The sequence below is a fragment of the Corvus moneduloides genome, chromosome 3, assembly GCF_009650955.1.
Source record: "Corvus moneduloides isolate bCorMon1 chromosome 3, bCorMon1.pri, whole genome shotgun sequence".
Lineage (NCBI taxonomy): Eukaryota > Metazoa > Chordata > Aves > Passeriformes > Corvidae > Corvus > Corvus moneduloides.
The window spans coordinates 121,181,663-121,209,256 of NC_045478.1; the positions used below are offsets into that span (position 1 = coordinate 121,181,663).

The 27,594-nt window shown below is 57.8% G+C and overlaps 2 protein-coding genes across 4 annotated transcripts; both read left to right on the top strand.

Moving 5' to 3' along the window:
• The first annotated feature begins 4,207 nt into the window (after positions 1-4,207).
• MERTK (MER proto-oncogene, tyrosine kinase) lies at positions 4,208-20,838 on the top strand. 3 transcript variants are annotated; one of them, XM_032104371.1, is made up of 19 exons: positions 4,208-4,472; positions 7,829-8,150; positions 8,263-8,363; positions 8,478-8,651; positions 9,786-9,872; positions 10,445-10,560; positions 12,776-12,959; positions 13,180-13,331; positions 15,499-15,652; positions 15,928-16,081; positions 17,166-17,251; positions 17,344-17,439; positions 17,626-17,706; positions 17,841-17,933; positions 18,021-18,139; positions 18,348-18,457; positions 18,625-18,784; positions 19,072-19,208; positions 20,301-20,838. In XM_032104371.1, the coding sequence occupies exons 1-19, from the start codon at positions 4,403-4,405 to the stop codon at positions 20,773-20,775; spliced, it is 2,871 nt and encodes a 956-aa protein (XP_031960262.1). In that variant the 5' UTR covers positions 4,208-4,402; the 3' UTR covers positions 20,776-20,838. The 3 variants fall into 3 exon arrangements, with proteins under 3 accessions (XP_031960262.1, XP_031960264.1, XP_031960263.1); XM_032104373.1 differs by having other exon boundaries at positions 15,961-16,081; XM_032104372.1 differs by having other exon boundaries at positions 15,502-15,652.
• A 1,205-nt stretch (positions 20,839-22,043) lies between these two features.
• On the top strand, positions 22,044-27,345 carry FBLN7 (fibulin 7). Its single transcript, XM_032104412.1, has 7 exons — positions 22,044-23,376; positions 23,476-23,646; positions 24,031-24,156; positions 24,239-24,376; positions 24,785-24,922; positions 25,991-26,129; positions 26,223-27,345. Exons 1-7 carry the CDS (start codon positions 23,106-23,108, stop codon positions 26,593-26,595), a joined length of 1,356 nt encoding a protein of 451 aa, XP_031960303.1. The 5' UTR covers positions 22,044-23,105; the 3' UTR covers positions 26,596-27,345.
• The last annotated feature ends 249 nt before the right edge of the window (positions 27,346-27,594 follow it).

Here is a 27,594-nt window from a genome sequence, read left to right on the forward strand (position 1 = left end):
TGAACCCCCCTTGTTTCCTAAACTACTCAGAGGAGGTGGGATGTGGATGGATCCAGTCTTAGGCTTGATGTCCACCAGAGCTGAGAGTGTTCACCTGGAGAAGAGAAGCCTACGGGGAGATCTCTTCCAGTGCCTACAGGAGCTCTGAAATAAACAAAGAAAGAACTCTGTGCTGACACTTTTTTTTGTTGTTGTGTCTCTGTGAACTGGAACAAGGATGTTTGTCCCAGAAAATCCTTGCCCTACTTCCCCATGGCCCCTTCTCCAGTCACATCTTGTTCTTTTCTGTGGCATTTAGTACCAACAGTCCTTGTCCTTTATTCCCAACAACCCCTGGCTGGCTCCATGGCTGTCGGTGTTTGAGACATGGATATTAGGCCAGAGAAGCTGTGGCTGCCCCTGGATCCCTGGCAGTGTCCAAGGCCAGGTTGGATGGGGCTTGGAGCAGCCTGGGAGAGTGGAAGGTGTCCCTGTCCGTGGCAGGGGGTGGGACTGGATCATCTTTAAGGTCCCTTCCAACCCAGTCCATTCTGGGATTCTCTGATACGGCGCTTAAGAAACTACTCCATGGGACTGATGGGGCTCCTGCAGCCACCCCTGGGCATGTGTACAACCCTCTTCCCAACATTCCTCATGCTCATGACATGGATTAGCACAAATCTCTGTAAGTCTGGGCTCTGCTGACTTATCCCAGCTAAAATCCCGGCTCCTGGCACACAGGAGGGGCTGTTCTCCTGTCTGGAGTGGAGGGAGGTTTTATCATCCCCTCTCCCTCCTGGATGGGAGTGAAGGTTGGGAAAGACCTTTCAGATCATCAAGTCCAACCATCAACCATCATCACCACCACGTTCACCACTAAACCACGTCCTTGCGTTTTTTGAACAATTCCAGGAATGATGACTCCACCACTTCCCTGGGCAGCCTCTTGCAGTGCTTTACAACCCTTTCTGTGCCCATAGGATGTGTGCCCCGTCCAACCTGGCCTTGGACACTTCCAGGGATGAGACATTCACAGAGTCTCTGGACAACCTGTGCCAGGGCCTCCTCAGCCTCCCAGGGAGGGATTTCTTCCCAATATCCAGTCTAACCCTCCTCTGAAACCTGTATGGAGCACCCCGATGGGAACTGAAAGGGCAAATGATTTGTTTTCAAGTTTCACAATAATCAAAGGAGAAGGGAGAAGCTGGGGATGAATCGAAAAAAAACCTTGAAACTGGGGTTTGGGGTTCTTTGGTTTAAATTGGGACAGAAACACTTCTCAGAAAGGAGAAGCAGGATGGGAAAATCCCAAGTCCAACCTCTGCTTTTGCAAGATGATTTGCAGAGCAGGAGAAATTGTCCTGGGAAGAACCAGCTGAGCCAAGGGACAGGATGTGCCCGGTAAGAGCCGCAGTGTGTCCCAGTGCCCAGAGCAGGCAGAGCAAGAAAAAGGCGTTTTAGTGGCGTCACAAAATGTTCCGTTTTTCCCTGAAAATTGTTTGGGAGCTGCATCCTGTGCCTGGGGTTTAGCACTGAGCACAAACGGGCCAGCTGCCCTCAGCTAAGGACGGGTTGCCAAAGGAGTTTGGCATTTGAAAGAACAGGAGTCCCTGCAAATTGAAATAAAAGTAGGCCCAAAGAGGAAGCAGAAATAAAGGAACAATTTAGCAAAATGAAAATAAAACCACAGAAATAGTCAGGGGGAAAAATACCCTCAGCAAATAAAAGCCCACAAGTCTGATTGCCGAATGCCATTTCTGCTAAACAATCCGATTTCCCAAGGGTTGCGTTGACTCCGAGGTCTCCCAAAAGTCTGGTGAGGAAACGGAGTCGATGCTCTGAGGTGAAACTGCAAAAAAGGGTCAGACTCGGGCACCTGCAATGCTGGGATCCTGCCAAGGGAGAGCTGAGGATCCCTGTGGAGAGGGTTTTAACTGCGCACCCAGGCAGGGGAAGCTGTGAGGATAAGGATCTCTCCCTCTGGAGCAGGACATAGCAGGAAAACACGGACTGCTGCGGTGGTGGATCGGATAACCTTGGATAGCAACTGGTTTAGCTGGTTCAGTGCCGATCCTGCTGCTCAGACAGGCAGCCTTTGTTCCCAGGAAAGGTTCTCCCTCCTTGCTTTGACATCAGTTGCCTTTTCCCCTCTCCTGCTGCCCCAGGAGGTGTTCCTAGGGCCAAATGCCAACCGATTCCTAGCCCCGGGCAGCGGGAACAGGGGGCTGCTGTTTGGGGAGATCTGGTGAGGCTGGGGCCAAAAACCACGAGTGGTTTGTGTGGACATCCCCCAGCAACTGTTGGGTTTGGGCTCCGAGGTTGGAAATCCATCATCTTGCTCCAAAAAAGGCCACTCCAGTATTCCGTATGCTGTGAGGAGCAGGAAGGAGGATGGCAGCGAGGTATCCAAGAGCCAAAGGAGTCAGACTGGCTCCTGCCAGCTGCTTCCAGGCCTTTCCTATCACAGACCTCACCTGAGAGCTTCTTCTCTGATTTCTCCTCTCTGTCTTTTTCCTCCCTCTCCGTGCTCCAGCCTCTTCCTCATGTCAGGTTGTGCAACAAACCCTCTGGAGCTGAAGCGGAACTCAACCTGCTGCAAAGAAATGACCCAAATCAGGGGATTTTTAGGAGCTGCTGAAATCCTCTTTATGTTCCTGCATGTTCTCGTTGTTTGCTTTTTTAACTCCTCTTTTGCACAAGCTGCTTCTCCTCCCCACCCCGCGTTAGTGGGGCGACTTTATCGTGATGCAAGGGGCCATTCCCACTCTGCAGCCCACAGAGTCCAAAGGCTTTTCCATTGCTTTGTTCCCAAAAATTGCAAAGCCAGCAGCAGCAGCAGCGAGGAATGCAGCCAGATCAAAGTGCACCCGTGCGCCAGAGGCTGACCGCAAATGACAGCCATGGGACAAATGTCTGTCCCTGGTCTCGTCCTGCTCCCTGAGGGATGCTGGATCCACAGGGAATGTGCCCAACATCTGGAGGAAAAGCAGTGCTGCTGGAGCTGCACGGAAGGTGCTCCAACTTCTTGCAGCAGCTTTAGTGCATTTTCCTTCTCCCCTTTCCTTGGGGCCTCCAACTCCATGAGCCCTTCCGTGGCTGCTGATGGCTTCAAGATGTGGGAAGCTGGGAGGAAAACTCAATCCCTGTCACCAAGGCCTGGGAATGTGCAGTGAATAAGCAGCTTTGCAAGTCAAAGAAGTCTGGGAGTGATTTGTTGGGGTTTTTTCACTGAGTTTGAGAAAGTTTTTCTTCCCAGTTGGAAAAGGCTTCCAACTGGCTTAGGTGTGGTTCTGTTCTTTGGGAAGAGTGCAGCAGGCAGTGACTTGTGTCACAGGTTCAGGGAGCAGCAAGGTTGGTGCAGAGAAATACCAGTGCCTTTCAGCCACTTCAGCAGGCTGCTGGCTCCCCAAATCCCAGTCCCTTCCCCTGGTGGGGGAAACACTCACGGCCTCCATACGCCTTGGTCTCAAATTTGTCCATGCAAGGCCAGTGTCTGGGCAGGTTCTAAATATCCGGAAACTCCCTTGTTTCCTTCCCACGGCACAGGAGATGTCCTCGGTTTGCCTTGGGTTAATGGCTCATGTTGGTTTCACCTGGGTCTTCCTCCTTTCCTTGGTTCTGTCCCTGTCCCCTCTTGTCCTGCTGGTGTGGCCCAGGTGAGAAGGAGCGTTCCTGTCCTGGAGAAAAGGAGGTTCGGGGGGGACCTTGTCACTCTCTACAAGTGTCTGAATCATGGAATGGGTTGGGTTAGAAGGACCGTAAACCTCATCCCATTCCCTGCCATGGGCAGGGACACCTTCCACTAGCCCAGGTTGCTCCAAGCCCCATCCAGCCCGGCCTTGAACACTGCCAGGGATGGGACACAGGAAGTTGCAGCCAGGTGAGAGCCGGTTTCTGCTCCCAGGTAACAAGTGGCAGGACAAGAGGAAGCTGCCTCAAGCTGTGGCAGGAGAGGTTTAGGTTGGACATTGGGAAAATCCCTTCACAGAAAGGACTGTCCAGCCCTGGCACAGCTGCCCAGCGGCAGTGGTGGATCCCCACCCCGGCGGGGTTTAAAAGCCGCGTGGCACCTGCAGACAGGGCTCAGCGGTGGCCGCGCAGCGCTGGGGCAGCGCCGGTGCTGCCCTGTCCCTCCCCCGCCGCGGGAGGCGGACCGGGGCCGGGCCGGGCCGGGGCGGGGCGGGGCGGGGCGGGGCGGGGCGGGGCGCTGGCGGCCCCCGGGGGCGGCGGAGCGGCGGAGCGGTGTCCGTCCCGCTGCGGGGCCGCTGCCAGTCCTGCGCCCGCTGCCCGTGGCGGAGAGGTGCCGGTGCTGGTGGCGGAGCGGTGCCGCCGCTAGCCGTGTTCCCGGTGCCGGAGTGGTGCCAGTCCCGGTCCCGGTGCCGGAGCGTGGCGGTGGCGCTGGCGGTGCCGTCGCTGGCGGGCGATGCTCGGCGGGCGCTGGGCGCTGCTCTGGGCGCTGCTGGCGGCCCTGCGCCCGCCCCGCGGAGCGGCCGGTGAGTCCGCGGGGCCGCGGAGGGAGCCGGGGGCGGCCCTGGCACCGGGGAGCCGGGGAGCGGGGCTTGTCCGGGGCGCGGGGAGCGCTTCCCCCGCGGGCGCTGCTCCGGGCCGGGCTGCGGCGTGGGCGCCCCGCGCTGAGCGCCCGGCGGGGCCCGGGGGAAGGCTGCGCGGGGAGCTCCCGACGGGTTTCTGGCCGCATCGCAACCCGGAGGGGGTCTGGCTGTCCTGCGACACAGGGTCTGGCTGTTCGGGACACATGATTTTGGCTGTGCTGGGACACACAGTTTGGGTGTCCTGGGACACAGGGTCTGGCTGTTCCGGGGCATGATTTGAATGTCTTGGGACACGCAGTTTGGCTATAGCAGGATACAGCTCTGCCTCTGCAGCGTGGTCCTGTCCCAGCACTTCGCTGCCTGATGTGCCTCTGCTTGCCGGGGACACCACCACAAACTGTGGCAGATCGGTCCGGGATTTATCCCATTAGCCATGAGCCAGCTGCGTAGTGATGCTGGGAAAAATCCTCGAGAATCACCACGGTTTGTGGCGCTTTGCAGGTGGCTTTTCAACTTTATGTGCAGAAAGAAATCAGGAGATAAAGTAATTTTTGGACTTTCAAAAATCCTGTCATTAGGGCTGCCCGACCTTTGGGAGCTGCTGGGGGACTCGGAGTCAGCGTGCAGATGGAATTTAGCAGGGAAGGCAGGAATGTGTTTGCTTTGGGCAGGGAGGAGTTAAAGTCCTGACTGTCACAGCAGGAGCCTGCAGTGAGAGGAACTCTCTGTGGATGTAACCAGGAATCCTGGGCTGGTTTGTACAAAAGGTGTTTGAATGAGGAAAATCTCTTTGGATTCAGGTGTGGCCCTGGGGGAAATTAATTTATTACAATCATAAAACCATTTGGCTTGGAAAAGATCATCGAGTCCAATGTTAACCTGACACTTCTGGGTCCACCACAGTTCCCAGGGGATGGGGAGGTTGGAAACCCCACAGGCAGGGCCTCCTTACTCCTCCTGCTCAAAAAGTGCCTGAGCAGAAGCTGTTGGCAGCAGGTGAATTACTCCCAGCAGTGGGAATTCCAGGGCTAGGGATGCAGGCAGCATTTTGGCAGACCTGGATGCATCATGACTGCAGTAAAGACCTTGTTGTTTCAGTCGTGGGGTGCGCAGATCCCTGCTTGTTGTTCCTCATCCCCAATGAAGTATCCTGCCCGATTTTCCTGCTGAAATTTCTCTCTCCATGGAGAAAGGCACGCAGGACCTGTGCAGAAAGATCTGCCTCTGTTTGCCCTGGAGTTTTGCTGCAATTCCAGGTGTTCCAGGAGAGCAGCAGTGCCCTTGCAAGTGGTTTGATTTCCACGCCAGCTTTTCCCTGAGGCCTGGCTGTGGTTAGGACGGGAGCTGCTCCGGCGCCCACGCAGGCACGCCGGGCTTGCAGCTCCCTGGCTTTAGCCTGGGATTTTAGAGCCAGCCTAACTGCTCTGGACTCAAGTAAGAGCTGTCCTGCCACACAGGATGAGTCCCTTCCAAAGTGCCGTGAGGATATCCCCATCCCAAACTTCAGGGGTACCCAAAGGCAGTGCTGGAGATGAGGAATTCCTGCACTCACATGAGTCAGAGAGGAAAATATTTCATTCCTGGGCCAGCAAACACCTCGTCCCACTTAATTAGTGTGAAAACAAGGCTGAGATCCTCCTTGCTCTTTGCCTTTAAGCTTGAGGCAGCCCAGGGAAGCAGAAACCATCCCGAGACACGGCACAAATCCACGTCCTCCCCGGCCAGGGGTCCGTGCCGGGGGAGCTGCTCCAGCATTTCAAATGGAGCATGAAAACAGCAGCGGGAGCTTGGATTGTGCCAGGCAGGGAGTGGCTCCAGCCTGAGTGACCTCTGGGAAGAGCAGGGCAGGGAAGGGAATTTGGGGTCGCTGCTTGTTTGCATGTGGCAGATCCTCAGGGAGCTGCTGGAGAGCCGGCTGCACATCCATGGCTGTCCCTGCAGTGTTGCAGCAGTCACATGGGCTCTGTTTGTGCTGGGATGGGAGGCTTAGGGAAGCAGGTTGGAAAAGCTGCGGCTCTTTTTGTTTTTTTCTGAAAGGGAAACCCATTGTGCTGCAGGAGAGGCAGGGAGAGCCTCCCCCTTCCCTCTGCACCGAGAAACCCTGCTGGCTTTCTGTCCTCAAGCAGCATTTCTTGAGGGTTAAAAACAGGGAGAGATTTAGCAAAGGGATCTATCCAGCCTCAAAATCGAGCTGTGTTTCTTGGCTCTGGGAAAAACACACCAGGCTCGTGCCCCAATACTCACAACAGGGATGACGTAGCTTTTAAAAACTTGTTGTTTGATGTTTGAGGGCTAAAACCTGCCCAAAAACCAAACTCAGCTGAGCTCAGGTTCAATCAAAACTGCTTTCTTTATCTTCTGAACTGTGAGTGGTTGTTTAGCTTTGCTTTCTTGGAAAAGGGAATTAATTTAGTTGAAATTCCTGTCCGGCACAATGCTGAAAGGGAGGTTTACCACTTAGCTCGGGGTTGCTGATGGCTGGGAAAGCCTCAGGAAGCTCAGAAACGGTCCAGGAAAACCCACCTCCACGTGGTGGATCCCATAGATCTGATATCCTCAGAAATCCACGTTTTTTGGGAAGGGAGTTGCTTTGTATGGAGCTGTTCTCTGGGCTGGGTGGGAAGTGCTGGGAGGGAGGGGGAAAATGCCATTTGGTCATTTGGAGGTGGGGCTATGAAGTCCTCAAAAAGAGCTTTCCCTTGGGAAAAAATGTGGGAGAAGACCCTGGGAGAGCAGCACTTAACAGCAGCTGGCTCCTATACACTATCTAAAGGCATTTCTTCATCCATCTGCAGCTCTTTTCCCGGGGAAGGCAGTGGAGTGGAGGCACTTAGCAAAAGTTGACTCAGAGCATGTCCCGCTCTCCCTGTCCTGGGAAGGGACAGGCTCCTGGCAGAGCCTAAAATCAGCGAAATTCCAGCCGGGAGCTCTTCCTCTGCCCCAGCTGAAAATGCTTCAGATGAGGCCCCGCAAGGGGTTTGCTGGAGTAAAGTCCCAAATTCCTGCTGCCCAGGGATCCTTTTATATTCCAGTCCCGGGGGTGTAATGCAGCAGGAATAGCTCCTGCCTCTCCCCTGCCCAAAGAAACATGGCTGAGTGTTTTCTTTAGCTTGGGCTGCTCCTGTTTGTTTTAAAAAGGACTTTTTTGGAGGCGCTGCTTGTCCAGAATCCTGGGATGACATTTTGGGGAATGGAAATGAGCCGCCTTTAATTATTCTCGGAAGCAGTGGGGTTGTTTTGCTGCGAGGTCTCCAAAACTTGCCGGTGGTGGTGGTGAAAACGCCCGGTGTTCCTTGCAGAGGGTGCTGAGGGAGAAGGAAGCGTGAGGCTGTACCTGTGGGCACATTCCCGGCGTTCCCAGCGGAGCACCAGGGAGGAGCCCGCAGGCAGCTCCGTGGGACAGCTCAGATTCAGCCCCACGGTGCGACACGTGGTCATCAACGAGCACAAGGACGCCACCTTCAACTGCTCCATCAAAGTGCCTCAGGAGCTGCTCCGGCCCGATGCCCCGGGAATTTCCCTCTGGAAGGACGGGAGGGAGCTGCACGTGCTGAATCGCATCTCCAGCAGCCACTTTGAGATCCCCGATGAGGAGGAGGTGGCCATGACCTCCACCTTCAGGTGAGTGCCGCTGGTCTTCTGGAGCAGGTGGGAATGAGGGATGCCCTGAGGGCTGGTTCCTGGAAAAATGGGAAGCCACAAGCCCTGAGGTGGTGTCCGTTCTGTCCGGCAGCATCCTCGGCGCCCAGCGCTCGGATAACGGCTCCTACGTCTGCAAACTCAACGTCTCTGGCGTGGAGGTGGTGTCCGACCCCATCCTGGTGCGGCTGGAAGGTGAGCTGGAGCAGCTGTGGAGTTGTGTCCCGGCTGAGTGACTGGGAGCTGGGAGCCAGAAATGGGGAATCCTTTGCTTCCCTGTGAACCTCTTGCTTCCCCGTGTCCATGCAGGTCTCCCGCACTTCATCCATCAGCCCAAGCAGCTGAACGTCACCAGGAACAGCCCCTTCAACCTGACGTGCCAGGCTGTGGGGCCTCCGGAGCCTGTGGAGATCTACTGGTTCCGGAACAATACCCAGCTCAACCAGAAACCCCACATCTCCCCGTCAGTCCTGACCGTGCCAGGTGAGCCAGGAGCGTCCCTGCCACGGAGTCTCTTTGCACGGGACACACTGCTGGGAATGTGCCTTGTGCCATCCCCCTGCTTGGAGGGGCTGTTCCCGTGCCATGCACAGCCCTGGGGCCACTCTGGGGTAGGAAGCCCCATCCGACCCCCTCTGGCTGCTGCCAGAAATCCCTTTCTTGGAAGAGGCAGGATACTCAAGTGACTCTTTTCCTGAGCAAGCAGCAGATTTTTCTGCCAGCTTCTGACTGTGCCAGCAGGAGTCCGGCTGCTCTCCTGGGCTGCTGGAATGGTGGTCCCCACTTTGTGCCTCTGGAAGAGATTGGGATGCCCCTGTGCTGTGTGTCTGTGACAGCTGGTGGCACCCAGGGAGAACAATCCTTGGTGTCCCATAAACCCCACTTTGGTTTTGCTGCACTTTGAGGCAGAAGATGGGGGATTTCTTGCTTTGCTGGTGAGGAGGAGGCTGGTGGTTAATTAAGAGCTGGGCTATAATTGCCCGGTCTTGGCATCCAGCGGCGGGTGGCGTTTAAAAGGCAGTGAAAGCCGGAAGAAGTGACTCATTCCTCTTGGATGTCCTCGCATCCGCCTGGCACCCGAGAGGCTGGGTCATTGGAGCAGAGCTGCTCCTGGCCCAGGAGCCCTGGCAGCCCGAGCTGCCATGAGCCTACACTCCCCACGTCCACCTTGGCATGGGACAGGAATCCGTCGCCTCAGGCGGGCCGGGACAATCCGCCCCGGGGTATTTCCAGTGGTCCTTCTCTGCCATCAGCTGGGGGGTTTGAGCAATCCTTGACCAGTGCTCCATCATCTGACCAGGCCGTGGTGGGGGCCCTTCTGCTTTCTGCCTTCCCCCTTTTGGAGGGAAAGTAACCCCTTCCTCAGGAGCTTGTGCAAGGGCTCCGTAGGGACATCCCGTCCCTGCCGGGTCTGGCAGCCACGGCACGCGCGTGCTCCTGGTGTGGGAGTGGGGCAGCTGCTGCCTGGGTCACCCCCGGGCACTGGCAGCAAAAGTGCCACGGAGGGAAGTGAAAAAAAGGCTAAGAAAGGAAACCCTGAGGGTTTGCAGGTGGGGAGCTGGTGGGGTTGGGATGGTTTTGGGATATGCAGGGAACAGGGCTGTGTTTTCCCGGCAGGACTCAGCGAGCCGGCGCTGTTCAGCTGCGAGGCCCACAACAGCAAAGGCCTGACTGCATCCAGCCCGGGCCAGGTCAACATCAAAGGTCAGCTCCCGTTCCCTGTTAAACCTCTGTGTCCAAGTCTCCACACTTCCCAGCGCTCTTCCTTCACGAGCTGAGGGAGATCCCGGTTTCAATCCTATAGTTAAAATCCAGTGGGGTCTGGTTGTAGTGTGGTCATCCCAGTTCAGTCATCCCAGCATCGGGGTGGGGGAGGGAGCACCAGAAATGAAATTTGAAAGCAAAACTGTCAGCTTCAAAGTGGGATTCGGGAAGGGCTGCATCGCTCCTTTCCTTCCTTCACAACCAGGGTGGTGCTCCATAGGAATTTTCCATAGGAAACAGTGGAAATTGCAGACATTCCTGATGGGAGTCGCTCCAGCAACGCGAGGAAGGTGTTCCCCAAAATAAGTCGTGGCCTCTAAGCTGCCCAGAGCAGTCACAAATATAGAAATGGCCAAAATAGTCCTGAAAGTGACATTTTTGTGCTTCCCTATCCGGTGGTCCGGCGCATCCGCAGAATTCGGATGTGGGGTCACACACTGAGCCCTGGGAGCTCCAGGGAAAAGCCACCATGCCATGTTTGTGTTTAGGCTGCCCTTGGCTTCTCCCTGCAGGAATTCCATCGGCTCCCCTCAGCGTGCAGGTCCTCAACAGGACAGCCCACGGAATCGGGATATCCTGGGTGCCGGGCTTCGATGCCTTCTCTGCCTTGAACAGCTGCAGTGTCCAGGTAGGCATCCAGAATTCCTGTATCCCTGCAACTCCCCCACACGGATGCTCCGAGGCAGGTGGAAGTTGCTGGTGTTTGCATGAGCTGCACAGATTTCATGGAATCCTGGTTTGGGTTGGAAGGCCCTTAAAATCATCCGGTTCCAACTCCCTTCCAACACCTTCCGCTATCCCTTGGACAGGGATGTCCAGACCAGGGATGGGGCAGCCACAGCTTCTCTGGGCAACCTGTGCCACGGCCTCACAGGGAAGAATTCCTTCCCAATATCCCACCTAACCTTGCCCTCTGGCAGTGGGAAGCCATTCCTGCTTGTCCTGTCACTCCATGCCCTTGTCCCAAGTCCCTCTCCAGCTCTCTTGGAGCCCCTTTCCACTGGGCAACGCACTCAGGTTATGCTGCCTTTTCATGGAGAGATTCCCAGAAATGCTCCAAGTGGCTCCTCGGGAGACTCTGCAAGCGTGGAGGTGCTGCAGCCACACACTTGTCCTGGTTAAACCCTTCTCAACCAAGCAGCATTCCCAAAGCCGGGATCTGGAGGGGCAGGTTCCCCTCAGCTCCCCATTCCTGGACAACTCAGGGAATGCCACCTCCGTGGGTGGAGCCCGCAGGCGTTTTCCACCTGCTGCACGTGGCCGGCTTTCCCAGTCCAAGCCCATCTTGCTGTCTGATGGATACAGTTTTTATCCTGGAAAATCTCCACTCCAGCTGGGATAGCACGTGGAGAGAGGCAACCTTTGAAGCCAGGTAAAAGTGAAAGGAATTCCAGGGAAGAAAGGTACCAGGGCTAATATTAGCACCATGTCCTGCTGCTGCCTTCCAGCTGGAGCTTGGGAGGCAGGGTGGAGAGCCAAGGAATTTCCTATGACTTAACATTCCTGGTCTGTCTGTAGGAAGTGGCCTTTGGAAAACAGGAGAGGGATTCTGGCAAAAACACAGCTGTGACTCAGCCCTTTTGCTTCTGTCCCCTTGGATAATCCCCGGCATCCTCCCCCACCCCCGAGCCAGTGACTCATTCCCGAGGGCTGCAGCTGGCCCACCTGCCAATTCCAACTGGTGCACTTCACAAACATCCTGATTTCCACCAAAATCCATGGATTCGATGGATTTTATTCTGAGAAGACAAGTTGAGGATTTGGCTGGATGCTCAGGATGTCTGGTCCCGGAGGTGTCGTGTGTGTTCCTCTGGTCACTGCTCGCCTCCCTCAGAGCACCTGGGGACAGCTTGGGGATGGAGGTGGCATTCCCTGACTTTTCCAGAACACAGGCAACCCCTCAGCTCCTTCCCATTGTTTCTAAGGAATGGGGAGCTGAGGGGAACCTGCCCCTCCAAATCCCGACTTCGGGATCGCTGCTTGGTTGAGAAGCGTGTGACTGGGACAAGCGTGTGGCTGCAGCAACTCCAGGCTTGCAGAGTCTCCCAAAGAGCTACTTAGAATATTTCTGGGAATCTCTCCATGAAAACCTGAGGCTGAAGGCTGTTCTCTTATATTTTGGCTGGGAAACAGATGCTGAGACCATCCTGGGATACCATGGGGGGTTCTTTTGATTGAGCACAAGGACAGGTCTCCTGCCATCCCAAAATCATGGATGGAGGCTTTGCAGAGGAGTGCACGACCTTGTGCACATGGGTTGGGAGGTCCTTGTCCTTGCTCTTCCCTCTTTCCCCCTCTGTCCCAGTCCACGTAGTGCTTCCCACAAAATGAGATGTTTCCTGGAAAGCTGCAGTGGCTCTGTGGGCAGCTCCATGGGGGCTCCACATTCAGCAATTTGTCTTTCTGTGAAAAGCAGGACTTGGTTTTGGGATGTTGAATCCATCCATGCTACTAAATGTGACAAGGATTGAGATTAGGCCCGTGACCTCCCACTGAGATAAATCCTATTTTCCAACGGTGCATTGCACAGAAAAAGGGCTTTATTTTGTTTATCTGGGATGTGCTGCCTGGTTATTTTATTTGGCGCTCCTTTTGCTCCATGCCACAAGAGACAGCAGATCATCCCTACCTCCTTCCCAACATCCCTGGAATGTTCCCAACTCCACACGTGCTGGAGCCCTCTCCCTGTGCCCTGTGAATATCCTGCCATGAGCTTTTCCTGCAGGAACTGTTGCCTGCGGAGTTGGGATGGGAGGCAGGGCTCCGGATCCTGTTTTCCAACGTCTCTCCCTGCAGGTTGTTGCTGACTAATCCCTGTTTGTGGACTGATTTTCCAATTCAAGGTCAAGGAAGTTGTTCCAAGAGGCAACGTCTCCCTTCAGCCCTTCCAGACCTCGGTGCCTCCCCACGTGTTTCACATCCAGCAGCTGGAGCCCATGGAAGAGTACAACATCCGCGTTTCCTGCGGGAATGAGGTGGGCTGGTCGGCGTTCAGCCCCTGGATAACGGCCAGCACCACCGAGGGAGGTAGGAAACGGGGAGTGAGGACTGGGAAGGGTTTCCCTGCCTCAGTGCCTCGGGATGAGATGCTGCTCCGGAGTCCTGGTTGCTCCCAGGGTGGGGAAGGGAAGTTCCCCGTTTTCCGTGGGCTTTCTGCTTGAGCTCCAGCTCGTTTTCCATCAGATTCCCACATTTCTGCATCCATTCTCCTGGATCCCCTCACCTCCTTTCCCGATGATTCCCGCAGCTCCGACCACGCCGCCGCTGAACGTGACGGTGTCCTTCAATGAATCCAGCTCCTCGCTGGAGATCCGCTGGGTGAAGCCATCCCTGGAGAGGATCCACGGGGAGCTCCAGGGCTACCACATCTGGTACAGGTGGCACAACTCCGAGGGCATGGTGAGTCACCAGGGAATGGGGAAGAACGGCTAAATCCTGGAAAAAATCCCGGCAGGGATGTCCAGATGGGTTATGGTGCTTCCATGGATTCTTTTGGAGCTCATTTCTTTGCTGTCTCGGGCTTTCATGTGCGCTTCAAACCACTCCTGGCCTTGCATTCCCTGGATTTTGAGCTGTTCCTTACTCAGCTGGGATTTATCCCATGCACAGCATTTCAGAGCTCGAGGAACTCCTTGGCCCAAAGGCCTCTCCGTGACTGCATGAAATCACCTGGCACACCCTGCCTGCCTTTTCTAGGATTTGCGAAGCAGCTGCAGGAATTTGCAGCTAGGGCAAGGTTGGCCCGGGCTCTGGGCTAAAGATCCCATCCAGAGCCCGTGGATAACAGCAGGGATGGATCCAGCTGTGGTTTGGGTTCCGCCGTGCCAGGCTGGCGGAGTGACCCCAGCTGGAAACAGTGACTCATCCCGCTTTATTTGTAGGATGCTGCACTTTCTGTTCTCCTTTTGCTCCTCCGTATAGATCCAGCCTGAATGAAGCCAGGGAAACAAAATCATGGTCTTGTGACTCGGAAAAAAAGTGCTGACAGGAGCTGTCTCTCTGCAGCAAAAGGCTGAATCCAGGCCTTGCCCTTTAAGCCCTGGGAGATTTGTTGTTGCTGTTTTCATTGTTGTTGTTTTCTGTCCGTTTTTCCAGCTTATGGAGTGAAATTTTTTCCAGTTCTCAGTTTTTCCATGAGTCTGAGGCACGAGGCTGGAGTTCTGACTACTCGAAAAGCTCCTTCTAAGGTTGGACTCAGGGATCTCAGAGGTTTTCTCCAGCCTAAGTGATTCTGTGAGGATGATTCCGTGAAGTAAAGGTCCCTGAGTTGTGGCCCTGCACAGGCTAAATCTGGAGTGCCCCAAAATAACCAGCAGTTTTTGCAGGATAAAGTCAGGAAGAAGCTGGATTTCGGTGTCACAGGGCCACCTGCAGGCCTCTCCACAACCAGAAAATTCCCCAAAATTGGTTTATTTTCCTCTTTAACCAGCAGTCCTTGTTGGAGCCACGGCTTCCGGCATTGGGACAGGGAGAAATTCCTCAACTACCACAAAACTCCTAAAATCCCATGGATTTGGCAGGTCTGCCCTGCTTTGTGCTCACGGCCTGGGCCTGTCCTCAGATGACACAGCAGAGCCCTCTGGGATAGGGAAGGATCCCAGTTTTAGGCTGGTGGTAGGGAAAGGATCCCATGTGGATACAAGGAGGAGGAAGGCAGGAATGTGGGAGCAGAGGTGACAAGAGGTCCCTGCTCCTGTCGCTGCCCGTAGGTGCAGACACATTCCCAGGGTGTTTCACATCCCTTTCCGTGGCTTTTTTGGGACAGGGAGCAGAAACTGGTTCCCTCTGAGAAGCTGATTCCCTTTCCTTGTCCACCGATCCCCCTCAGCTCCATTCCCTCTCCTCGCCCTCCGATCCCCCGCAGCTCCTGCTCTTCTGTGGGACGTTCAGGAAGGAGCCAGGCTCTGCTGGGCACAGCAGCCTGCCAGATGTTCTGGCTGCAGCTGCCAGCTGTTTTGCAGCTGGAAATCGGCAGGGAGCAGCAGCATCCAGGAAAGGATGGAATTTGCAGGGAAAGACTGCGGTGTTTTTACCAAGCCACGCTGCCTCTTGCCATGGCACCAGCCAGGGAAGCACGTAAAAAGCTGGGATATAATTAGCTGGGCACAAAAGCCGCAGGCAGGAAATACCTGCCCTAGGATCTACTTCTGGAGTGCTTGGAGGATCCCACCAGGAGCACACGGATCCCTGGGTGCTGGGGCTCACAGGGCTCCCGTGGCTGAAGTGGCCGCAGCGGAGGCCGAGGGTCACAACCCGTGTGACCAGAGCCTTTCCCTTCCTTGCCAGATCCTTCCCTGCCTCTTTCTGGCCCTGGCTGCTGCTGCTGCAAAGCAGAGAGGGCCAGAAAGGCTGGGACTGAACGGGAAGTGCGGCTCAGCTCCGTTCCCGATCCCATCCGGCCCTTGCACACAGGGCCATTCTTCTCCCTAAATAGCCGGGTGCCGCACTTCCTCCGGGCTGCGAGAGCAAAGCGGCTCCAGGGGTTGCCAAGGGGACGGTTCTCAGTAAGTCCCCAGCTCTCCCTGCCTTCCCCAGCCCAGGATTTTCTTCCCCTTCCTCTCTCCAGCAGAATGTCTCTGCCGAGGCCTGGCGGAACGGCAGCGTGGCCGTGCTGCCCGTGGTGGCCACCAACGCCTCCTGCTCCGTCCGTGTGGCCGCCATCACCAAGGGGGGCGTGGGACCCTTCAGCCTTCCCGTGGAGATCTTCATCCCTGCCAGCGGTAAGGAGGAGCAGGGCGGGATGCTGGGAGAAGGGCAGGGTGTGCTTTCCATGAGGCCCTTGGGCATGGCTCCATCCTCCTTGGGATGCTTTCCCTGTCAGCCAGGGATCGGGGAGCTGGTCCTGGTTTGGGAGCAGGAAAGCCTCGCTCCTTATTCCCTCTTTTCCCGTGTAACCCTTTGGGCTGCGCGGAAAACCCCTGGGAATTCCTGCCCCAAGCCCCGGGTGCTGCAGGCTGACTCTTTCACCGGCTCCATTAACAGGATATTTTCTTAGGATTAATAACCTCAGCCCCCTCTTCGACTCCAGCCTCCGGGAATGCCGACTCCTTTGTCATAGCCCTGGGATTTATCTGCGGGACAATTGCCGTCGGATTCATCCTCTGCTTGACCGTGGTCATCCAGAAACGATGCGTGGAGACAAAATACGGGTAAGGGGATGGAAAACGGGGCAACTCCCAGGGGTGGGTGGCCAGCAGCCCCTGCTGGATTTGGGGACAAGGATTCTGTCCCCAGGACTGACGTTGTTACCACAAGTGATGTTTGTTATGCCTGTGGTGAGGGACCAAGTGGATTTTTGTTTCCCCTCCCTCTCTTAGCTCAGCAGTTCACCTTTTGCTCACTATTCCTATTTTTAAAGGGAAGTGAACTTGTGCAACTTTGTGGGGGAGGTGTTTCAGCACGGAAATGAGAGAGCAGAGATGTCACTGGTCACCAGAGGGTGACCTGGACCCAAGGGAATGGCTGGAGCTGTGGCAGGGGAGGGTTAGGCTGGATTTTGGGAAGAGATTCTTCCCCCAAAGGGAAGTGCCCAGGCTCCCCAGGGAATGGGCACAGCCCTGAGGCTGCCAGAGCTCCAGGAGTGCTTGGCCACCGCTCCCAGGGATGCCCAGGGTGGGATTGTTGAGGTGCAGGGCCAGGAGCTGGGCTGGATGATCCCTGTGGGTTCCTTTCAACTCCATGATTCTATGAGTCCATAATATCCCATGGCCTAGAGAAACCCTCCTGCCTCATCCCACGCCGGGTTCAATGGCCCGGCATTGTTTAAAATCACGGACAAAGGGCTGTTTTCTCCTGCAATAACCCAGCACTCCTCACTCCTCCTTGTGACTTCCCAAGTGGCATTTAACTGCTCGCAGTTTGGAGCAAGGATCCCTTTCCTAACTGGTCGTTGTCACTCTTTCCCTGCTTTCCCAGCTCTGGAGCATCATGCCCCGTTTTTTTTTTCCCAAAGCTGGACTCTGCAGGGCTCCAGCAGAATTCCTGCTCCTTGACTAGGAAATGAGTGTCCTATTTCCTCCCCAAAAGCTCCGTGACTCACTCCTTGATGGGTCAGCGCTGTTTGCGGAGCTGTTGTTTCGCTCAGACCTTGCAGGCGGTGGTGCTGATCCAGGAAAGAGGAAATGGAATGTGCATTTCCCCTTTTCCTCCGGATCCCCCAGGCTCCTGCCCCTGCCACGCTGATTCCTCCATCCAGCTGAAGGGGCCCTAGCAAATGTGTTTGTGTCCCCCCAGGAATGCTTTCAGCAGGAACGACTCGGAGCTGGCAGTGAACTACACGGCCAAGAAGTCCTACTGCCGGAGAGCCGTGGAACTGACCCGTAAGGATCCGTTTTTATCCCTCTGGAAGGGGCTGGAGGGGGATACGGCAGCAGATGAGATGTGCCTGAGCTCCTGTTCCCCTCTCCTGCAGTGGGAAGCCTGGGGGTCAGCAGGGAGCTCCAGCAGAAGCTGCAGGATGTGGTCGTGGACAGAAACGCCCTGAGCCTGGGGAAGGTCCTGGGAGAGGGTGAGCAAAACTCATCTCATTCCAGCCTCCTGCCACGGGCAGGGAACCTTCCCTGAGCCCAGCTTGTCCTCCTCCTGTCACTGAGGAGGAACAAGCCTTTGTGGCTCCATCTTGGGGCATTCCAGATCTTAGGGATGTGGTGATGTCCTGAAAGGATAAAGGGGCTCCTTCTTTCCCGTGGTGCAGGGGAGTTCGGATCCGTGATGGAGGGACGGCTCAGCCAGCCTGAAGGGGCCCCACAGAAGGTGGCTGTGAAGACCATGAAGTGTAAGTTGTCTCCCTGCCCCACAGGACTTGCTGTTTGTCCCACTGGATAGCAGCATTCCCAGTACATCTCTCAGGAACAGCATCCTGGCACCATTTGGGGGTTTTAAAGCTCTTTCTTCCTCTCTGCTTCCCAGTGGATAACTTTTCCCAGAGGGAGATCGAAGAGTTCCTCAGCGAAGCAGCGTGCATGAAGGACTTTGACCATCCCAATGTCATCAAGCTCCTCGGTAGGGGCTGTCCCTTCCCGCCCTGCCATTTGGGTGGGCCCGGATCCCTTTGCCCAGGGCGCTGTGTGAGTTGTCCGTGTTTCCCAGGGGTGTGCATCGAGCTGAGCTCCCTGCAGGTGCCCAAGCCCATGGTGATCCTGCCGTTCATGAAGTACGGAGACCTGCACAGCTTCCTGCTCCGCTCCCGGCTGGAGATGGCCCCACAGGTAGGGAGCACCGGGAGCAGAGGAGCCGGCTGGGATCGGGGTGGGAAAGGAATCCCCCTGCAGCTCCTGCAGGCTCGTGGCTCAATGAATGGCAGGGTCTGAGGGCTGAGAGCTCCGGTGCTGCCGTGGGCTCATCCATTGGGATGGCAGCCCGGCGCAGGGAAGCCTTTCGGATCAACGCTGCGTAACCCCCACCTTCCCTCCCCAGTTCGTGCCCCTGCAGACCCTGGTGAAGTTCATGGTGGACATCGCCCTGGGCATGGAATACCTGAGCAGCCGCAACTTCCTCCACAGGGATCTGGCAGCTCGGAACTGCATGTGAGTGTTTTCCTCTGCCCATCCCATGGGATGAACACCTTGTGGGTTTACGGCACAGCTCTGCTCCCTTCAATAAAACTTCCCTTGGTTTCGAGACACAGAGCTCAGCCTGGGCCTCGTGGCTCGGGAGGTGGCCCTGGGACCGTGCTGATGCCCGTTTTTCCCAGGCTGCGGGACGACATGACGGTGTGCGTGGCGGACTTCGGGCTCTCCAAGAAGATCTACAGCGGCGATTACTATCGGCAGGGCCGCATCGCCAAGATGCCGGTCAAGTGGATCGCCCTCGAGTCCCTGGCTGACCGTGTCTACACCACCAAGAGTGACGTGGTAGGTCCCCGTGCCTGGAGGGACAGTCCCCTGGGCTGAGCCACGCCGTGCTCCCGTTGGTGTCATTCCCTGGAAGTGCAGGAGCCTGTCGGAGCCCTTTTGCTGCCGGCACAGTCGGTTCCTTGAGTGGGCCGCTCGCCTCCGCCCTGGTCATTCCCGGTTTGGGAGCACCACAGCTCTGCCCATTGTCCTTGGGACGCCAGGCAGTGACCTTTCCCCGTGAAAAGGTTCTTTCATTCCTCCTGGAAGTGTCCCCTCAGCTCTGGCCTTTCCCTTTGTGCCGGCAGTGGGCATTCGGTGTCACCATGTGGGAGATCGCCACGCGCGGGATGACACCGTACCCAGGGGTGCAGAACCACGAGATCTACGAGTACCTCTTCCATGGGCAGCGCCTGAAGAAGCCCGAGGATTGCCTGGATGAGCTGTGAGTGGTGGGATCCCAGCTGGGAAAATGGGTTTTCCCAGGAACAAACCCCTTAATGTTTGCACGACATGCCTAAGGAAGGCTAGATCCTAGAGCAGAGCGTGTGTCAGCATCTGCTGAACTCCAGGCAGAAATCCCAGCAAATATCCTGAGGGGAAGCAATGGGTTTGTAGGGCTGGCAAGGTCACCAGGAACAGTCAGTGATGGGACCTTTTAGCATGTTATTTATTTTTTGGATTTGTTTCGGCGGAAAGGTCCTGGCTGGTGATGCTCCTCTTCATCCCCCAAAACTCCCTCTAGGGCCCTTCCTCGCCTCAAATCCATAAATCTGGAAAGGGAAAATGTGGAAAACACAAACCTCTGAATTTCTGAGCAGCTCAGCAAAGGCCTTTCTCCCAAGCTTCCTTCCCGAGTTTTTCTCCAGTGCCATTAGAGCTGAAGATGTTCAACCCCCCATGGCTGAGAGCCTTGAATCCAAACCGGATAAACAGAGCTGTACAACGCTTCCTACAAGGCTCCTCTCTCCACTGCCTGTTCCTGAAGGAAGCAGTGCAGGGACCTCTAAGAATCCAGCCTGCTCCAGGGCAGAGAGGCTGGCAGGGACATGCTGGGAGCTTCCAGGGCTCCCTGACATCCAGCCTGGGAGCAGGCACCTGCCAAGGGAGGGACTGGGCGTCCCAGACATGGAGCTGGCATGTTCCCAGGGAACAGATCCCAGGGCTGCACTGGAAGAGACTTGTCACACTTCTAAAGCAGCTTGGGCTGATAAATCCATGTGCTTGGGAAACAGCCTGAGCAGAGGGAGCTGGTTTCGCTTTGATTTAATGGGAATTTCAAGGCTTGCCCAGCTTGGAGGGAAACTGGGAATACGTCCCCATACCTTCCATAATCCAGAGAAGTGCAGGCTGCCCGGAGAAGCTGTGGCTGCCCTATCCCTGGAAGCGTTCAAGAACGGCTTGGAGCAACCTGGGATAGTGGAAGTGCTGCCCCATGGCAGAGGGTGGGACTGGATGAGCTTTCGGTCCCTTCCGACCCAAGCCATGCTGGCATTCTGGGATCCTCTGTTAACCGCGCTCCTCTCCCAATTCCCAGGTATGAAATAATGTCTGAGTGCTGGAGAGCCGACCCTGCCACCCGCCCCACCTTCTCCCAGCTCAAGGTCCAGCTGGAGAAGCTGCTGGAAAACCTGCCCAGCGCCAAGGCTTGCGGGGACGTCATCTACATCAACACCGGCCTTCCCGAGCAGAGCCCAGACTCCACGCAGGATTCGGGCTTCCCGCAAGCGGACTCGGATTTGGACGCCGGGGAGGCGTCGGAGCCCGGCTCCCCCGGCACGGAGGCGGCGCTGGTGGCCGTGGATGTGCACCCCAGCGAGCCGTGGGCCACCAGGTACGTCGGGGAGGAGCAGCTCGGTGGCCCCGTAGAGGAGCCCTACGTGCCACTGCTTCCCTGCCAGGCCTCGCAGCCGGGGAGCCGATGGAGCCAGGCCGGCACTTTGCCGGCGTCGGAGCGGCCGCGGGCCGGGAGCCGCGGGGAGGACTCGGAAGTGCCGCCAGGAACGGTGTGAGCGGCACCAGGGCAAGGACACAGAGGGAATATTTTAATAAACACTCGTCTCTTTTATTTATCAGCTCCTGCACGGTGTTCCTGGTGGAGGCTGGCTCTGCCTGGGAGCCCTTTCCTGGGCTGAAGTCCCAGGGGTTTGGAATTAACAGTGGAATTATTTTGCTGTAATTATTCATCTTTTCCAGAAGGAGCAGAGCAGGGTGGGGCGGACGTTGAGGGGCAGCCGGCCTTGCAGGGCCTGGTGTTTTCCCGCTTCTCCATCATGTGTGGAGGTTTTTGGGATGGGCAGCCCCAGGATGATCAAGGCTCCAGCTCTACAGCCTGCTGGGGCATTTCACACCGCAAGAAATCCCCGTGGAAAACAGCAGCGGGGGCCCCAATGGGAACAGCGGGTGCTCCCACATCCTCTTCTCCCTGATGGGTTTCCATCCATCCCATCCCTGTGCCGAGGAGCCGTCGCTCCTGCTGCAGCAGCGGGGAAATAGGAGCCTGAGGGGGGTCCCGGGAGGGCTGGACCCCCCCCCCACCGTGCTGTGGCCTGGCCCTTCCCTGCTGCCCCTTCTCCGTTTGGGGGGAATTCTGCTGCTTCCGGAGCTGGGGCCGCTGGGCAGCAACTGGAGCCGAACCCAGCACCTCTCTCGCCTCTCCTTGGGGGGAGCTGGGCTGGGAATGGAGGGACCAGGCTGAGGAGGGGGTGCAGGAGCTGGAGAAGGGGGTACCGAGCTGGGGAAGGGGTGCAGGGCGGGGAAAGGGTTTCCCTGCCCGGCGCGGGTGGTCCCGGCCCCGCCGGAGCGGGGGGGCTGTCGAGGGCTCCCGCACGGTGCCCGCTCGTCCTGGCAGCACCAGGAACAGCTTTGCTGGGGGTAAATGCCACGCACCCGCACCCCGACCGCTGGGCATGGATGCCCGTGGAGCCCGGCCGGTGTCCCGGGGGAGGGATGCCCGCAGAGCCCCGCCGCTGTCCCGGGGGAGGGATGGCGGCAGAGCCCCGCCGCTGTCCCGGGGGATGCGCGGGGCCGGCCCGGCGCCGGGGCGGGGAAGCGCCGCGTCCCCTGCACGGGGCAGCGCGGGGGCGGCGCGGGCGGGGCGGGGAGAGCGCGGGGCAGCCGGTCCCGGAGAGCGGCGGGGCCGCACCGCACCATGGCGGGGCCGCGGGGGGCGCGGGGCCGCCTCCCGCCGCTGCTGCTGCTGCTGCTGCCGCTGCTGCTGCCGCTCCCGGCCGCGCCGGCCGCCCAGGTGAGCGGGACCGGGACCCCGGGAGGGCTTGGGGGGGGCACGGGGCTCCTCGCCGCTTCCCGCTCGCTCCCCGCTGCCCGTGCGCCTCGACAGCCCCGCAGCGCTGCCCGCGCTCCTGCCCCGGCAAACAGGTGGGCAAAGCCCCAAGCCGCGCTTAAACCGCGCTTGAGCCGCGCTTAAACCGCGCGCGGCTTCTCTCGGGCTCTTTCTGCCCTTCTTACCCCGCACCTGAAGCTGCCCCCGAGCACACCGGAAGCAAAGAATCCCCGCTTGGGGCTTTTGGGGTGGATTTTCCAGCTTTGCCGTGGCTCAGCATCCCGCCGGAGCTCGCGCTGGCTCCCGGAGTTAAACCCAGCCCTAACAAAGAGCTGTTTATTAAAGCCAGCGACGCGCCAGCATCTATTTGCTTTTGCTTGCCTTCCTCTGGGCTCGGGGTATCCCAGAGCTGCCAGCAAAGCCCGGCTCATCCCCCCGCCGCAGCCCGGGACCCCCGAAACTGCTCCCGGGAAGCAGAGGACACCGAGCGCGTCGCTCGGGCTGCTGTGTTTGTCCTCCCTCAACCCTCAGCAGCTCTTTGGAAACGGGAATCATTCCTCAGTGCGGTTATGGAAAGGGGGAAGAAACGCCTTGGACCAGGTGGGGCAGAGCCCACCAGCTCCGCTCGCTTTCCCGGAATTCCATCGCCCCCAGCCCAGTCCCTGTGTGCTCTCTCCTCACTGCGCTCCCCGGATTTCGGAACTCTGGAGCTGGCTTTGCTCTTTTTCCTCGGCTTCAAGTCAATTCCACAGGAATCCCATAATAACGGTGCCCGTCTCCGGCATGAGTCAGTCCCGTGGGAGCGATCGGTTTGCAGGCAGGAGTCCCACCAGCGTTCCTGGCCCCGGCAGAGCTCACAAGACAGCTGTTTTCCTCTTCTTTTGTCATGTGGAAGCGGGACAGGGCTGGAGCTCCAGCAGGATGAAACATGAGTTATAGCATCTCTCCCACAAAGCCATCCCAGCCCTGCCTGCAGCGCAGGCCTAGGTGGAAAAAACTCCTGGATCGGGGGAAGTGGGGGGGGGAACACAAAGTCAGGGTGTGCTCAGGGGGCAGCGGATGCTGCGGAGCTCCCGTGCCACGGGCAGCAGGTTGGCTCCTGGGCGGAGTGGCAGCACAGGGAGGTCCCCAGCGCTGTCCCCATCGCCGCCCCCATCCCTGTTCCCGCAGAGCTGCCTCAGCAGGCAGCAGCTCCTGGCTGCCATCCGGCAGATGCAGCAGCTGCTGAAGGGGCAGGAGACGCGCTTCTCCGAGGGGCTGCGCGCCGTGAGGAGCCGCCTCAGCACCATCCACGCCTCCCTGGCCAAGGCCGCGCCGGAGCCGCCCGCCGGTGAGTCCTTGGGACAATATTCCAGGGAAATAACAGGTCAAGGGTGGCTTGGAAGCATCGGGCCCGCTCCAAACTCATCCCCCTCCCACGGTCTCGCAGCCTCCTGTCCTGCCCTCCAAGCCCCTGCGGATGGGAGGAAGTTCGGCAGCAAATATTTGGTGGATCACGAGGTTCACTTCGCCTGCGATCCAGGCTTCCAGCTCCTGGGCTCCAGCACACGGATGTGCCAGGCCAACGGCAGCTGGACAGGCCAGGAGCCCCACTGTGCAGGTACTGCTCATTCCCTGCCCTGGAATGTCCTTTGGAAAAGTGGATTTATTGAAACACAGGGGGATATTGGGGTGCTCCAAGCGGGGAGGGTTCGCAGCTGTCCCCCAAAAGTTCTAGGGATGCTGCAGCTCCCACGGCTTTGGGATGACCCCGAGTGCCAGCCAGCCAACATCCCAGGGATGCTGCAGCTCCCGTGCGTTGGGATTTCTCAGTCTTAAGGAAAACTGGGAGTTGCAGCTGCAGCAGCTCAGCAGGAGAGATGAGGGGAAACGCTGTCCTGGCTATGACGTGCCGTAGGGTACCAAAGCATCGCGGCGCGCGCAGCATTCCCGAGGCTTGCTTCCCGAAAGGAGGTAACATGGAACGCGGCTGCTTTTCCCGCAGAGATCAGCCACTGCTCGAGCAGCCCCTGCCAGAACGGCGGGACGTGCCTGGAGGGGCTCAGCCACTTCAAATGCCTCTGTCCCCCGCAGTGGACCGGGACCACCTGCCAGTACCAGGCTCAGACCGGTGCGTGACCCTTACTGGGGGATAAATGGGAATACTTCATCCCCAGCTCATCCCAGCTCCCCATCCCGCCGTTTCCCCGCAGCTCCTCCCACGTGGAGCGTGACGGACGACCCGGCGTTCAGCCGGCAGCCCCGCTGCGCCCAGATCGCCCAGACCCAGCAGTGCAGCTGCGATCCCGGCTTCCACATGAGCGGCACGGCTTCCAACGGGATCTGCCAGGGTGAGCCGGGATAGGGAGGGATGGCTCGGTGCCTGTTCCCCACACGGAGTCACCGAGTCACATGGGAAGGGACCACAGGGGCTCAGCCCCACCATCCCAGAGCACGCGGCACGGGATTGTGTCCAGCTGGCTCTGGAATACCTCCAGCGAGGGGAGACTCAGCCCTCAGGGCCATCGGCCGCTCCTCCGAACTCCCTCAGGGGGCTCCAAACCCTTCCCCCCATGGATGGATGAGCTCAAACTGGGCCCAGTGTCGCCCTCTGCGGGACGCTGCTGGTGACAGCCCTGCCTGGAATCTGCCATCGGCCCGTTCCCAACCCTCCTCACGGCCCGCTCCTCCAGCCCGCGCTCGCTCCTGGGTTTTCCTGGAGGCTGGAGTGAGATGCTGGTGAATCCCTGTCTCCGCAGACCTCAACGAGTGCGAGGTGTACCAGCAGGAAGGGGGACCCCGGCTCTGCGCCCATGCCTGTGTCAACATTCCCGGCTCCTTCCGCTGCTCCTGCCCCGCCGGATACGTCCTGCTGGGCGACGGCAAGAGCTGCGAAGGTGAGGGGGCTGGAATCCACTGGTTCCCAAGTGCTTTGTCATTTTCCCCCCCTTTTTTCTCCATTTCCAAGGGAGAGTTTGCTGTGGAGGGGAGGGGGATGATGGAGCGATGCTTTGCGGGATGGCAGCGGATGGAGGATGTTTGGATTGGCGGGAGCTCTGGCTGGATGCGGAGCTGGATGGGGAAATGAATCCCAGGATTGTGCTGGGGAAGGGAAGGGAAGGGAAAACTCCAGAGTGCTTCAAAAATATCACTAAAAATTAGAAGAAAATGCTGGAAGCATGGCTGCTCCTCTCCCTTCCCTCTCTTCTCCTTCTCCTTCTTCCCCTTCCTCTTCCCCTTCCCCTTCTTCTTCTCCTCTCCCTTTCCGTCTCCCTCTTCCCTCTCCTTTCCCTCTCTGGATGATGGAGCGACACTTTGGGTCTGCACCTCCCTGAAGATGACCCTGCTATGGCTGTGGGGATGTTCCTGGAGCAGAGAATTCCCGGGAAGAACCAGAAGTAATGTTAAACCCCCAGGATTCCAGGATCAGCTCAGAGGGTGGCAGCATCTCCCCCAGTCCCAAAGGAATTGGGGTGCAAGTGGAAGGCAGCAGGTGGGGATGGTGGGAGGCCACAACTGCTGGAAGCCTCCTGAAAAACAGGGAATTTTTTGTGCCCCAAGTGTTGATGGCTGTAGTTCAGGGTGAGAAAAATCCCACTTTCCCCTTTGCTCCCTGATTTTCCTGTGTTCCATGGCATCTCGCTAATGCTCCCAGCAAATCCTCTGCATTCCAGCTTCTGCCAGGTGTCCCACGGGGGTTCAGTAAATAAAAAGGGATGGTGTTTTCAAACAACCGAGCAGAAAGTTTGGAAAAGCAGCTGCCTTCCTGCTGGGAAAGGGCTGCTGTTAACCCATGCTGGCCCAGGGCAGAGCCTGGGGAGAGGAGCTGGAATTCTGGGATGCTCCCATATTTTTTGGATTGCGTTTGACCCGTTTCAAGGTGGTTTTGCCTATTTTCTGATGGCAAGCTGAGCTCAGTTGGAGATTTCCAGGCCCTGACTGCACTTCCCTCCCCTGTTTTCCAGATATTGATGAGTGTTCCTTATCCCAGGATAACTGCACGAGCGGGAGCACCTGCATCAACACTGGCGGGGGATTCCAGTGTGTCACGCCCCAGTGTCCCCCGGCCGCCGGCAACGTCTCCTACGTCAAAACCTCCCTCTTGTAAGTGCGGGGCACAAAATCCATGGATCCAACGCCAGTGAGGGGCACGGATGCCGCATTCCCAAAAATCTCCCGTTGCTCTTCCTTTCGCAGCCAGTGCGAGCGCAACCCGTGCCCCATGGAGAGCCGCTCGTGCCACCAGGCTCCCAAAACCATCTCCTTCCACTACCTCCCGCTTCCCTCCAAGCTCCAGACTCCGGCGCCGCTGTTCCGCATGGCCACGGCGGCGGCTCCCGGCCGGCCGGGACCCGACAGCCTCCGCTTCGGCATCGCGGGCGGGAACAACCGCGGGCACTTCGTGGTGCAGCGCTCGGACCGGCACACCGGGGAGCTGATCCTGGTGCAGAGCCTGCAGGGGCCCCGCACCATCCACGTGGACGTGGATATGGCCGAGTACCTGGACCGCGTGTTCCAGGCCAAGCACCTGTCCAAAATCACCATCTTCGTCTCGCCCTACGCGTTCTAGGGGTGCCTCCTGCTCCCTGCTCAGCATCCCGCGGCTCCTGGGGCAATCCCAGGCCGGAGCTGCTCCGCAGCCAGCCCGTCTCCCCTCTGTCCCCAGGTTCTTCTTCCCGTGTGGATTTACACCTGCCGAGGTAGATTTACACCACCCAGTGAGGTGGAACGGCAGCGGGAAGCCCCGTGCTCACCCCTAGCTCCAGAGGGACGATGTCCTACCACAGCGGATGGAAACCACAGCCCCGATTCCCCTTGAATTCCCGTTTTTCCCTTTTGGAAGCAGTGAAGCCGAGCGTGCAGGAGGAGGGAGGCTCGTGGCCTTCCCTGCGCTCCTCCCTTGCTTGCCCGGAGTCCTGCTCCCTAAAAACACACTTCCACTTCCCTTTGGATGCTGAGAATCCCCCAGCAGCCTGTGGGGATTGAGGTCTGGTGCTTTAATTCCTTGGGATCGATCAGGGCTGGAAAACTCCATGAACATCCCCCTGGGTGCCCTCCTTGGCAAGCAGGGCAAAGGAGGAATCCCAGGGCTATCCCTGCTCCTTAAACCTCCCAAAGGGGGATCCCCCATGGATCCTCCTCGCAACGGAGCTTCAGCTGCATGTGGAGGTGGGAATATTCCCTGCTCCATCAGTCAGAGCCTCCATCCCAGCGTAGGAATGCTGGGAAGAGCTGGGATTCAGCTTTTCCCAGGGGGATGCACCCTCCTGCTTGTGCATGTTCTGCTGGATTTAGTACAATTAAAGGATGACGTAAAGGATGTCACCGGAGTGAAGCACCTATGTGGGGATGTGGGGAATGCTCATCTGGAGCAGTGCAAGGGGAATTGGGATCTGGGAGGGGCAGAACCTGTTATCCATGGTTCTATTTTCTGCTTTATGTTGTTAGGGAGGGGGCTCATTCCCACTGGAGTATCCTCATCCCTGAGCATTCTCAGCCTGGAGCATCCTTTCCCCCAGGAATCCTCATCCCTGAGCATCCTTTCCCCTGGGAATCCTCACCCCCTGGC

Coding starts and splice junctions, on each gene's coding strand:
- MERTK (XM_032104371.1), top strand. CDS start 4,403: ATGCTCGGCGGGCGCTGGGCGCTGCTCTGGGCGCTGCTGGCGGCCCTG. Junction 8,151..8,262: donor GCCATGACCTCCACCTTCAG/GTGAGTGCCGCT, acceptor TCTGTCCGGCAG/CATCCTCGGCGCCCAGCGCT. Junction 17,934..18,020: donor CAATGTCATCAAGCTCCTCG/GTAGGGGCTGTC, acceptor CGTGTTTCCCAG/GGGTGTGCATCGAGCTGAGC.
- FBLN7 (XM_032104412.1), top strand. CDS start 23,106: ATGCTGCGGAGCTCCCGTGCCACGGGCAGCAGGTTGGCTCCTGGGCGG. Junction 23,377..23,475: donor CGCGCCGGAGCCGCCCGCCG/GTGAGTCCTTGG, acceptor ACGGTCTCGCAG/CCTCCTGTCCTGCCCTCCAA. Junction 24,377..24,784: donor TTCCAACGGGATCTGCCAGG/GTGAGCCGGGAT, acceptor CTGTCTCCGCAG/ACCTCAACGAGTGCGAGGTG.